General features: G+C 39.3%; 1 protein-coding gene across 1 annotated transcript in view; it reads left to right on the top strand.

Moving 5' to 3' along the window:
• The first annotated feature begins 253 nt into the window (after positions 1–253).
• The window catches only part of Nrde2 (NRDE-2, necessary for RNA interference, domain containing), a 44,413-nt gene continuing 31,377 nt past the window's right edge, over positions 254–13,289 (top strand). Inside the window, exons 1-3 of the mRNA XM_076849756.1 lie at positions 254–352; positions 10,880–10,988; positions 11,994–12,227. Of these exons, the coding sequence (XP_076705871.1) occupies positions 289–352; positions 10,880–10,988; positions 11,994–12,227 (407 nt within the window). The 5' untranslated portion in view covers positions 254–288. The remainder of the gene's footprint in view (positions 353–10,879; positions 10,989–11,993; positions 12,228–13,289) is intronic.

A 13,289-nucleotide genomic window follows, 5' to 3' on the forward strand; every position in this document is an offset into this window, starting at 1 on the left:
GAATTAGAATTCTGATTTCCTAGTCCCTTCCCGGTCTGAGCGCCTCCATTTCCGGCTCTCACAGAAGCCTGAGGGCACCAGCCAGCAGGAAGGAAGCCCTCTTTCCCTGTGCCCTCCGGCAGGCACCTCACTTCTCTTGTCCCGCCCCACAAGGTCTGAGTTCGAATCCCGACGAGCCCCAGGGAAACCACACTTCCCAGAGTGCACTGCGACCCGTGGAGTCCTCCAATCGGCGCTCGCCGGCAGGGGCCATTTCCGTAGAGAGGAACGGCGGAGCGGCCTGTGCCCATGGCTCTGTTCCCAGCCTTTGCGGGCGTTAGTGAGGCCCCCGATGGTGGGGGTTCCAGGAAAGGTGAGCACCCAAAAAGGTTGAAGAAAGCACCCGGCGAGGTTAAGGCCAGTCTCTCGGCCCGGGTCGCTGGTATTGTCTTAGGTTTGTTTACCCGTTTGTGTCCCAGAGTTCTCCGCGTGTTGCAAAGCCTTCTGGGAAGGGCTCCGCGCTTTGCCCGGGGCGTGGGGCTCGAGGGCGCCTTCGGGGGCGAGGGTGGTCGAGTTTTGGAAGGAGGAGGAAAGACGCAAAAGAGGCTATGGAGCTAGGATCAAGATATTGTCGGACTTCTTTCTTTCTCGGAGCCTCACTTCACCTTTAAAATGACGGTGCTCCACCTTGCAAAGAGACTCCCGATGCAAATGCTGGAGGTTCTTACTTACTTCCACCTTTAATGTTCTATTTATTTGTAAGATACTTGTTGAATTTCTGTCTTTTGGCAGACCTAGAGCTAAGGATTGGAATCCAAAGACTAATCAGGTTCTTTCCAAATGGACGTGGCTAGTGGTGAAAAGAATAAAATGTTCTTGAGGGTTTACTGTGTGTCCCGTTGTAGCCCTACATTATTTTGTTTAAGCCTTAAACATCTGAAGAGGGATGCATTGTTAAAAATTGAGACACACAGTGAATTTATTTAAAAAACAATCCTTCACTGGACACCGAGGCACTCGCCTTAATTCCAGAGGCTCGGGAGGCTGAGGCAGGAGGACCGAAAGTTCAAAGCCAGCCTCTCTTAGCTCCTGCACTTCTCTTTTTGTAACAGTTGTTAACATTTGTAGTTTCTTATGTGGTTAATGTAATCTTTATTAAACTGTAATCAATAAGGTCAGGGAAATTGTCTCTACATTGTAGTATACATTATACTTAGCCACTTAGCTCTTAGCTAAGTATAAAGTATTATTGTATAAAGTATAAAGTATTATTGAACACTTACTGTAAGAATACAGTAAGTGTTCAATAAATATTTGCTAGAATTACTCAGAATTAATGTGTTGCATAAGGGAACCTAAAAAATAACAGTACAAAGTAGGATGTTGTAGACGTCAGAGGTGAACCATAGCAATAACAACTTCTAATGGAAGATTCAAAGAAGGCTTTTTATTTTTATGTAGGAGCTAACTTTGGGACTGTCCTCAAGAGAGTAGGATTTGGACAAGTAGAGATTGTGGAAGAGTATTCCAAGAAGAACCTGAGGAGGAAAAGCATGAGACTTGTGCATAGAACTGCAAATAATCCAGTTAGTGTGGAAATATGATTGGGCTGGTGATAAGGGAGTATAGTGACCTTTAAACAAGATGAGGGTGTATTTTATTTTGGGAGGGAAATTGAAGGTTTATTAAAGGTTTATCTTAACCAGTATTTATTGTACATGCTCTGGGTATCCAGCATCAGGATAATGTATGGAAAAGTGCTTTTCATAAAATATTTTTTTAAAATTTAAACACTAGATTATCACTTATAGTGAGATTAACTGTAATTTCTTAGTATCATTTAGCTATGAATCAGTGTTCAGTTTTCCCAAGGTGTCTTCATATGGCCTTTTATACTTGGTTTATTTAATCAGGATCCAGAAGTCAGGCTCCACATTGCATTTTATGAATATGTCTATTTCAGTATAAAACAATTTCTTCATATCTTCTTTATTCTCAGGTGATTTTTTTTTTTTGTAAAGGAAACTGGGTTATTTGTCTTGAAGACATTTTCCACCACATCTTCATGATGTCATTTAATGCTTCTCTGTTTCTTATAAGCTGGTAATTAGATCTAGAGAACAATTAGATTCAGGAATAATCTCTTTTGTGGAAAACACCTTGCACTTGATATTATATTGGGAAGGTATGCTATATAGTTTTCTCTTTTAGTGATAGTAAGATTTCACTGGTCTGGCCCAAAATAGGGATGGGGATGAGGCTCAGTGGTTGAGTCCCCAGAGTTCAATCCCCAGTACTAAATAAACAAAGATTTCATTGGTGGATTCATATATTTGCAACCTCTTTCTTTCATTAGGAAGCTGCCCATCAACCTTTCACCTAATGATTTTTGCAATCACCAGTTGCTAACTAACTGGTTATTTTCTAGTTTTTTCATTACTCCTATATTAGCATCAGTCAATACTTAGAGAACTCTTGAGGTACCATAAAATACTATTCAGGCAAGATTTGACAGGATGAATACTTGATTCGTTTCCTTTGTCAGTTTGCAGAATGAAAAGTTGGGTCCTGGTAACTTCTAGAGGTTACCATTGAGTTTTTGTGTTTCATTATTAACTCATGAATAATAATAATAACAAAAGTAGTAATAATAATAATAATAATTATTATTGTTTTTGTACCAGGGATTGAACCCAGGGTTGCTCAATCACTGAGTCACAACCCCAGACCTTTTTTATTTTATTTAGAGACAGAGTCTTGCTGAGTTGCTTAGGGCCTTGTAAGTTCCTGAGATTGGCTTTGAACTTGGAATCCTCCTGCCTCAGCCTCCTGAGCCACTGGGATGACAGGTGTGCACCACTACACACAGCCCAAATTATTATTTTAAAAATCACTTGAAATAATTCTTTTGAGTGGCTTTGCTACCACTTTTTAAAAATTTTTAAATTTTCAGGTGGATACAGTATCTTTAATTTTATTTTTATGTGGTGCTGAGGATCGAACCCAGTGCCTCACAGGTGCTAGGAGAGCGCTCTACACCACTTGAGCCACAACCCCAGCCCTTTGCTACCACTTTTGATACATAGATATGTTGGTTATATTTTCAGTTTTTAGGGAATGCTTTTTCTTCTTTTTCATTTAATCTTGTTCTATAATGATGGTACATATTATAAAGATGAAAATATAAATCCGTTATATTCAGAGAAAGAAAGCTTCTGGATCCTGATTAAGTAAACCAAGTATAAAGTTCTTTTCCTTCCCCCACAAGTTAACATTTTCCATTGGTCAGTGTTATCCTTCCATTTTTTCTGCCTTAATGTAACTAACTGCATTTGCCTTCTCTTTCCTAACCACTTAACTATTCTGTATTTTATCTTAGATCCGGAAGATGGCTATTATAGCAGAGTGTAGAGAGCTTCCTTATTGATGTCCCAAACTCCATTGTGTGAATGGCAAATGCCTTATTCAGCCAGTTTTCCATTAAAGACATTTGGACTTTTTCTAGTGTTTCACTATTATAAGTGGAAGCACTGTGATTTTTGCCTTACACTATAAAATATTATAAAAAAGATGTAAGCTTAAGAGTAGTGGTAAAGAGGTCCAGTGGTGGGGGAAGCAAAATATTTAACTCTTGGACAGGAAAGACAGGTAGTACCAAAAAGAATGAGAGGGACTCTGCTCTCCAGTGTTGAGGTATTGTGAAGAGTAAGGCCAGCATTTGAGTAGGCATCACATTCAGTAGAGGGTCTGGAGGGCTGTGTTCAGCACCACTTTTGCTTTGAACAAAGAGGAATGCAGAGTGGCCACTGGGGGTCAGGAGCAGCAGAGAGCCCCCAGTTTCAGATTCCTCCAATTCTCAAACTCTTCTTTGTATCCTTGGATTGTTTATTAAGATTGTGTACCTTAAACATTGTTGCTTATGAGTAAAATATGTGGACAGAGTTGGGATGGAAGGTGGCGAGTCAGTTCATGGGAAGCAAGTGTACTACCCTTATTTGGGGAAGAAACTGAAGTTATTATCCCCCAAACTCTGTTCTTTCTGTGACCACATATATTAGAAAATGGTACTGCCATTCATACAGACCCAAACTTAAGTGCTTACTGCAGCTCTCCCTGTGCCCCATTCAGTTCTCCAGTTTATTAGTTTGTTTCTGTTTCCACTACCACTACCTAATTTTTGCCCTACTCATTTCCTGGGTTACAATAACCTCCTAGAACAGTCTCTCCTTCACTCCCTTAATCACTCTTCACAATGTAGCAAGAATTTTAAAATGTATTTATTGAGTTTACTTAAAAACACATTGGTTGTGGCTCAAGGCAGAGTGCTTGCCTAGCACTGTGAGTCCTGGGGTGTGATCCTCAGCACCACATAAACATAAATAAATAAAATAAAGGTATTGTGTTAATCTGCAACTATATATATGTATATATATATATATATATATATATATATATATATATATATATATATATGCTTTATTCAGCCAGTTTTCCATTAAAGACATTTGGACTGCTTCTAGTGTTTCACTATTATAAGTAGAAGCACTGTGATTTTTGCCTTACACTATAAAATATTATAAAAAAGATGTAAGTTTTTAAAAATCACTTGAAATAATTCTTTTGAGTGGCTTTGCTACACATTGCCACTCACTGGTCTAAATGCTCGACAAATACTAACTCATCTCAACAAATACTAACTCATTGACCTCTCATAACAACCTTATGAGGTTGGTGCTGTTCTTTGCATTTTTATGGATGAGGAAATGGAAGCCAGAACCAGAGTAACTTGCCCATGGATTGGAACTCAGGAGGTTTAGCTTCCAAGAACCTTCTCTTCTTTTGAACACCACATCTGATTTTGTCACTACCTTTGCTCAAAACTCTCAGAATGTCTATCCATTGTTGTTAGAGTAAACTTAAACCACTTTTTTTAAAGCCCGATCTCCCCACCTTCATTTTGCCCCCACTTCCCCTCAGCCCCAGTGGTCTAGCCATAGAGATCATGCGTTCTCACGTTCAGACCTTTCTATAACCAGTTTCCTCTGCCTGGACACTTCCCAGGAGCGCATTTGCTTACCTCATCAGCTTTTAGATCTTAGCTGAGATGTTCTCCAAGGTAACTTTCCTTGGTTCAGACTTTGTCTGTATTTGGTAACCTATTGAAATCCTCTGATTATACCTTGTGTGTTTTCTGGAGCTTGGCCTTTATCATACTGCATGGTGACCACCAGCATGTGAAGGTAGTATTGGGTTTATTTGGTTCATTTGTATTCCTAGTGCCCAGAAAAAAAAAAAAAAAAAAAAAGTTACTGAATGAAAAAAGACTCAGGAGGTTAAGCATTTTGTTCAGAGTTGTACAACTGATGAATGGTAAAGTAAGTTTGAACCCAGATCTTTCTGACTCCAGAACTTGGGTTATAAATCAAGCTGAGCCATGTTGGAGGCCATGTTCAATATTACAGGGTTGTTTAAACATTCTCTTTGGAATTCCTGAGCCTTTTCAAACCATAGGTTAACGTCCATGGAAGGATTGACTTGGCTCCATTGTCTGTCATCACCATCCTGACACAGCTGCCAGCCATGTTTGCTAGTACTCTTTATACAAGTTCAGTTTATGCTCTTGGATTGTCAGAAAATAAGGGGTTTGATCAAAACAAAGAGCTTGATTTATTCTTTTAAGAGCAAACATCTTCCTTAATATATGTGCTAATTTATTTAATGCATTCATCCCTAGAAATGTTTTTTAGATTATCATCTCTGGGGTGACACACATCTTTTGAGTTCACTGAAACTAGTAATCATTGCTATTTTGTAGTAAAAGAATGTAGAGTGGGTGTAGAACTGGGATATTTTATCCAATTATAATGCGAAATTTGTTTTTAAAGTTTAAATCTTTGTTTATCAATGGTGAGATTGAATTAAAGCATTTTCAATAGTGACAGAGAAGTGGATTTGTATTATAAACTTACAACAGAAAGTATTTTAGCATTAAGTATTTGATGTTGATTGATCTTACTGTTTTCTGTTAAATACCTTGGAAGTGTATACATGCTGCAGTCCCACCAGGTAGCTGCCTATTTTTGTTAGGCAATAGGTCTACAGTGGTTTTCTGCTCTGAACCTCCACCGTTTTTCCTTTCTTAGATGTGTATGGCCAAGTGCCAGTTTCCAGGCAAGTCACAACCTGTGGTTTATTTACTGACCCATGGCCCTCAGGGACGAAAGGTCTGTCAGTTTTCTCTCTTAAGCCTTGAACATTTTGGTACCTTGTTGCTCTTCTCTGTAATATGTTACATCCTGCTTAGTATTGCCACAATTACATGTTTGATTTCTACAGGCAGTGTAAATTATGTGAGGATGTCAGTAACCGTTGAAAGGACTTTGCAGTCTGACTAAATAAGCATCTTTAATCTCTTATATGACTCCAGTAATCTATTTAACCAGTGTTGAATTTGACAATCCAAATATACTATTTGACCAGGTAAAATTATGATTAAGTTCCAGGCATGGTGGTGCATGCCTGTAATCCCAGCAGCTCAGAGGCTGAGACAGGAGAATCACAAGTTCAAAGCCTCAGCAACTTAGCAAGGCCCTGGGTTTAATCCCTGGCACCAAAAATTTTTTAAAAATAATAAAAAGGTTATCATTAAGCACCATGTGCGCATAGCCTGTTTTGTTACCACTCTACCCCCAATACCTAGCACTTAGGAGGTATTTCTTTGACAAATATTTTTGGGGTTTTGTTTTTATTTTTTCTGTTGCCACTGTCTTATCATGTCACAGTAATCATTACTAATCTGGTGCCCAGAGGATTTGAGTTGTTTGATGCTCAGTGTAGAATATAGTGGGAATAGTGATGTGTAGAAAATGAGATTATAGTGTGACTATTGCCGTAACAGCTTCAGGTAACAGTGGCAAGGAGACTTTAGGAGAGCTACCTCCTGCGTGAAGAAGCAGAGAGAAGTACCATGGTGTGGTAGAGAGCATTGGATGAAGAATTGATGACCAGGTTCAGATGTGTGCCCTTGGCCACATGATTTAATCTCTTTGAGCCTCCAGCTATATGTTAGAGCTGTGCTCCAGAGAGCATCTCATCCCCTCCCTCTGAACAGCCAGCCAGACCATCCCTGCCTTTTATATTCTGCAGGTTGAACTTTTCTTAATTTTTTTTTGTTTCTTTAAGAAAAGTGAATTCCTTGGTTAAGAAATTTTGAAAAAATATGGACTAGATGTTTCCCCAGATTCCTTCAATAATGATCATCTAGTGATTATTACTTATGATATTCTGTACTTATTCAGCAAATATACTAGCAAACATAAACCAACTTCTTGTCTAGTCAGTACTATTAATTAGCTTTTTGTTGCTGTGAACGAAATACTGACAAGAACAATTTAGAGGAGGAGAAGTTTACTTAGGCTCGTGGTTTCTGAGGTTTTAGTCCATAGTTGGCCAGCTTCATTGCTCTGGGCCTTACTAGTTCCACAAACATGACTGTGGAAGGGCATGGCAGAGGAAAGCTGCTCAGCTCACCGTAGCAGGAAACAGAGAAAGGGGTCAGGGGTAGGGCTAGACCAAGACCACATTCCCAATGACCTACTTCCTCCAATCACGCCCCACTTGCCTACAGTCATAGCTGGTAGTCCATTCAGATTATTTCATTAAGTGGATGAATTCACTGATGAGGTTACAGTTCTCATCTTAGAATGTTGTTACATTGCCTAACAAATGATCTCTGTGGGGTTTTTAGATCTAAACCATTACAAATATCTTTCCCCCTTTGAGATGAGGGCCTCACACAGGGTCCATGGTGATTTGGGCTCAAAACCCAGGAATTTTTAGTGTTTTTTTTTTTTTTTTAATTTGGTATCAGGGATTGAATTCAGGGGCATTTGGCCACTGAGCCATGTCCTCAACTCTACTTTTGTATTTTATTATTCAGGGACAGGGTCTCACTGAATTGCTGAGTGCCTCGCCATTGCTGAGGCTGGCTTTGAACTCGTGATCCTTCTGTCTCAGACTCCTGAGCTGCTGAGATTACAGGTGTGTGCCACCATGCCCGGCGAATTTTAGTTCTTTATAAACTACTTTCTTCCCAGTAATTCCGTGGTCAAAGCCTCAGCTTTATTCTTTTTCTTCTCATTATTTTTAAATGTATATTTTTTAGTTGTTAATGGACCTTTATTTATTTATATGTGGTGCTGAGAATTGAACCCAGTGCCTCACACATGCTAGGCAAGTGCTCTACCACTGAGCCACCAGCCCATCAGCTGCATTCTTAAGCAGCCTTGTCTCTTACCTTCTGAGATACTGAGAGTCACACACTCTGCATTGTTTTGATGTTTGCATTTACATTTGCTTTCAGCTCTCATTGTTACCTGGGATGTTTGTGGAAAGACATCCTGGTTCGAGCACTCTCCCAGCATAATGTTTGTTTCATCTTTCCCGCTTTTCTGTTGTCCATGATAGGATCTGATTGTTTTGGAAATAATTCTGATCTTAGCAACAGGAACTATTTCCACATGTCTTGCCAGGAATTAGGCCCTGCGGGAGTGAGCCAACCTCAGAAGGAAAAAGGAGACAGTTGAAGAAAGATTGCACGAACAGTAACAGTGCTTAACATTTAATAGATACGACCTTACAAATTACTTAATCCTTTGAGCCCTAGTTTTCTCTTCTGTAAAGTGGACATCAAAATACTTCCCTAGAGCCTTGTTATGAGGATTAAAAGATGTAAGGGATGGACATACTTGGCCTTGTGCTTGGCCTACTGTAGACACTAAGTTGGAGTCTCTCTCTCTCCCTTTTTCCTGTGCTATTTAATATTTCTTTTTTTCTTTGGAATTTTCCATCCTTTCTCCTTCCTCCCTTTTCTACAGTCATTGAATACCTGCCATGTGCCGGGCATTGCCTTAGGTTCTGGGGATACAGTGTGAATAAAACAAAGGACCTGTCTTCAGGGAGCATGTGTGCTGATATGTCCTCAGTAAGATGCAGTTACCATAAGGGACAGAATGCAGAAGATATGAAGAACTCTCAGAACTCAATAATAAAAAGACAGCTCAGGATTTGGATGGTTACTTCTCTTTGATCTGTGGATGGCCAATAAACAGATTAAAAAGATGTCAAGATCATTTCCTCAAGTCATGAGGAAAATGAAAATTAAAACCACATTGAGATAACATATCATACCTACTAGGATGACTATAATCAGCAGAACAACAGTGACGATTGTGAGATGTGGAGAAATTGGAATCCTCATATATTGTTAATGGGAATCTAATGACGCAGCTACTTTCGAAAATAGGCTGGTAGCGCCTCAGGATGCTAAATGTGACCCAGCAGTTTTGTTCCTAAGTATCTATCTACCTGAGAGAGAAAAACATTTCCATATAAAAATTTGAGCATGAATGTTCATGGCAGCATTATTCACAATAGCCATAGAGAGGGAATAGCCCTAGTGTCCATCAGTGGAGGACTAAATGAAAAGTGGTATAGCCATGACATGGGATACCATTTGGTGGTAAAAAGGAATGGTGTGGTGGTGTGTGCTGCAGCGGGGACAACATTTTGCAAGTGAAAGCAGCCAGTTACAGAAGACCACATGTTATATGAGCTCATTTATATTAAATGTCCAAAATAGGCAAATCTGACAGACAGAAAGTAGATCAGTGATGGCCTACGCCAAGGGGAGGTGACAGGAATCGGCTGCTCTACCAGTGAAGTTTCTTTATGGGACGATGAAATGTTCTAAAGTTATGGAGATGATTGCACCACTCTAAATGCACTAAAAACTGTTGTCCACTTAAAATGGGTGAACTTTGTGGCATGTAAATTATATCTTAAGTTACTAAAAACTGAAGCTACCTCTTCTCTTGCATCTTCCTCTGTCTCGTGGCCTCCTTTTCCTCAGATGTGTGTGTGCTCTGGCCTCCCATCCTAAAGCCAGACAGCAGAAATGCCACTTCTCTGTGGGACTCCTTGCTACTTCCATCCTATGCTTTTTCTCCTTTCATAGCCAAGACTCCTAAAAGTTAGAAAATGAGCAGTTTAGTAATAGTTTATTATAGAAAAGTCAGAAATTATGGGAAAGCACACACACAAAAAGATTTTAGATATTTAATCTCACCCCCAGAGATAATTTTAATAACATTTTTATAATTTCAGCGTTAAAATTTGACATCTTGTGTTTTTTTGAAATATTTTCTTAGTTATAGATGGACACAATACCTTTATTTTGTTTATTTATTTTTATGTGGTGCTGAGGATCGAACTCAGTGAGTGCTCAGTGCCTCACACGTGGAAGGCAGGCGCTCTATCGCTGAGCTTCAGCCCAAGCCCAGCCCAGCCCCTTGTGTGTGTGTGTGTGTGTGTGTGTGTGTGTGTTTGCCAAAGAGGAGTACTGTTACAAGGAAAGGTTTGTTAAGTTACTACATGAAGACAGAGCATTGAATATTGTAAAAAAGATCTTTACCTTCTGTCAGAACATTAAGTATGGTGGGCTTTTATGCATGATTTGATTTTTCACTTTTATGATTTGTATGAATCAAATTTGAAATTACTAAAACCTAATGCTTTGGAAGCATTCAAGCTTGTTAAACAATGTGGATGGAATACAGAAAACCAGGTTACCTTTTAGGCCACACCTGTTATGTGGCTTTTGCTTAAGCTGCAGCCTGAAACCGCAAGAGGATTTCAGTCTGAAATATTTAAGAGCATGTTAAAGTGCCGTGCCCTGTGAAATAAAAATTTCATGGATTCTGTTGAGCTTCTATGGGATGTTCAAAATGTCTGACTGACTTTGGCTGTGAATTGAGATGCCAGATAAGACGGATGGATTTCCTGCTTTAGAAATCATATTGAGCCAATTTTCATTGATCCTTTCTCTCTTTTGCATCTGCAGAATTAGACTGGCTGAGTAACCCAAGTTTTTGTGTTGGAACTGTAACTACCCTGAGCCAACAAACTGAAGAGGCCACAGCTCTTGTTTCTGAAGGGTCATCACCAACAAGGTACTTTTTGACAGATGGATTTTAGCCTTTGTTGGTCCACTCTGTAGCTTAGCTAGGCTGATGCTCCTCGAAAGCCCTGTGATGAAAGAGTGAGTGAAACTCGTCCCTGTACTCAACAAGGCAACCTCTGGCTGCTTCCTCCCACCTCACCCCTGCAGAGGGCTCCTTCTTCCCCTTTTGCATTGCAGTGGCAAGTGCATGACAGTTCCTAGAGTTAGGTAGGCCATGAGAGAAGTGGCGTCGTTGAGATTCTCAAGTACTTTGCTAGCTTCATTAGTGATCTTTAGATTATTAGAATTTGGGTACTTCTTTAGTTGCCTTTTCAGCACTTCTTGTGTTGTAGCTTGTGTGATATAACATAGACTAACATCCAAGACAGCAAAGTGGCCACGTTGCTACCCAGCTATGAAAGGCCTTTTGTAGATGATTGAATTGAGGAACGTGTTCTTCCACAGATGTAGACTAGGTGATCTGTATTTGAAATCCTGTACTAGAATTGTGCAGGAAGCCTTTGGAAATTGATAATAATTAATATCCAAGAGGGTGTTTGTAGAGATTTTGGTAATTAGAAGAAGAGCTCATTGTCATCTTTAAAAATAAGGACCACAAATTAAACCTCTTTTTGTTTTGACCTTAAGGACATTTCAGCATAATATATGGCCCTGAAAAGGTACTTTTAATAATGTGCCTAAAAACTGCTTTATTTGATGAAGTTACTGATAGGTTACTTTTATTTAAAAATGTGTATGTAATGAAAGTATAGATTTAGGAAACTATTAATATGAAAATTTTTCCTTCATCCATTTTTATTTAAGGTTCAGTTCTTAAAGTCTTTGAGGTGATTTGTAACCCAGGAAGGTTCTGTGCAGTATCTGGGTAAATAGTAAGTCTCTGTGGGCGTTTTATAGAGCTCCCTATTACGTATTTACCTATATTATTTTCTTATTTATATATAATTTTTTCTGTTTCTCTTGAAAATAATTCTGAATTGATTTTCCCAAAAAGGAGTCCTCTGAAATCAGAGCCTTCAGATGAAAGTGATGTTAGCAGAAAGCTCACACAAATAATCAGGAGAAAGAAGAAGGAAAAAAAGAAAAAAAGGAAGCATCAGCACCACAAGAAAACCAAGAGGAAGCACCGGCAGTCGAGCAGCAGCGAGTCTGAGCCAGATTCTGATTCAGGAAAGGACAGATCTTCCAGGAGCATCAGAAGCAGCCAGAATCAAGCTGAGAAACCCAAGTATGTTGCTCTGCTCAGATACTGTAGCACTTTAAATTTGAATTTTCTGTCTTGATTGTTGCCACAAGTTAGACATTTGAATAATTAGCCAGTCACTCAAAAGATCTCTATCATTAGATCAGCTTAAAAGCAAAAGAAAAATTGTCATAAAAATTTAGGGGTATTATTTTATTTGAGAAATACTACTTAGACACAGTAATGATGGTGTCAAAATCTGATTTGGGCTTTCTCAAAGATGGCTCATGTGCCACATGGTGGGCTTATGTGTCACTGCACTACATAGTGAAGGATTCCATCCCTGAGGGCTGTTGGTTTCCATCCTAACAGAGACTAACAGAAGCCTCTTAGTTCTTAGCCTTGATGTGTTTTTTTGTTCATTTACTCCTATACATGCTTTCTCTCTCCCTGTCTCACTCTATTTTTTCAGTTCAGTTAATAAAACTGTTAAATAATTGCTTTTTATCCCTCTCATTTTTTAATTTCACATTTATTTAGAAATACTGTGTTAAAAGGGTTAGAGTAGCTTGTGACCAAAGTATTTCTTTTCTTGGGTGACTTAGTGTCCCCATATCTCACTCTGCTCATCTGCCTTGAACCAATTGCTCTGTGGAATTTCATTCCACAGAGAGGCCACAGCATAGGGACTCAATATAGCTTTTCCTCTTTGTGTAGTTGAACATCCTTCTGCATAGAAAGGTATGTGAGACGGAACAGGTAGAATATGCTGAAGCTACTGAATTATTACTCATTTAACGTTTTCCTTTTCTTAGTTCCTACAAATTAGAAGAAAATTTTAAGTAGCTTTCCAGGGTGTACTTAAAAATATGGTGCCATTGAGATTTTTGCAACCCTCAGGGATTATTTGTTTTTCTTGTATGCTTGGAAGTCCTTTGATGCCAGTGAGAGCTCTCTGCTTAGGAATTGTGGAGCTGACCCTGAGTGTTCCAACAGAGAGGCAAACACTGTAGCCCTCTGGGATCCCAGAGCAGCGTCCTCAGACCACTGGTGAAGAGCACTCAGAGGAGCCAGATTTCTTTAGTGCTGTGTGTCTCAGGTGCTATA

Source organism: Callospermophilus lateralis, chromosome 3 (assembly GCF_048772815.1).
Source record: "Callospermophilus lateralis isolate mCalLat2 chromosome 3, mCalLat2.hap1, whole genome shotgun sequence".
Classification (NCBI taxonomy): Eukaryota; Metazoa; Chordata; class Mammalia; order Rodentia; family Sciuridae; genus Callospermophilus; species Callospermophilus lateralis.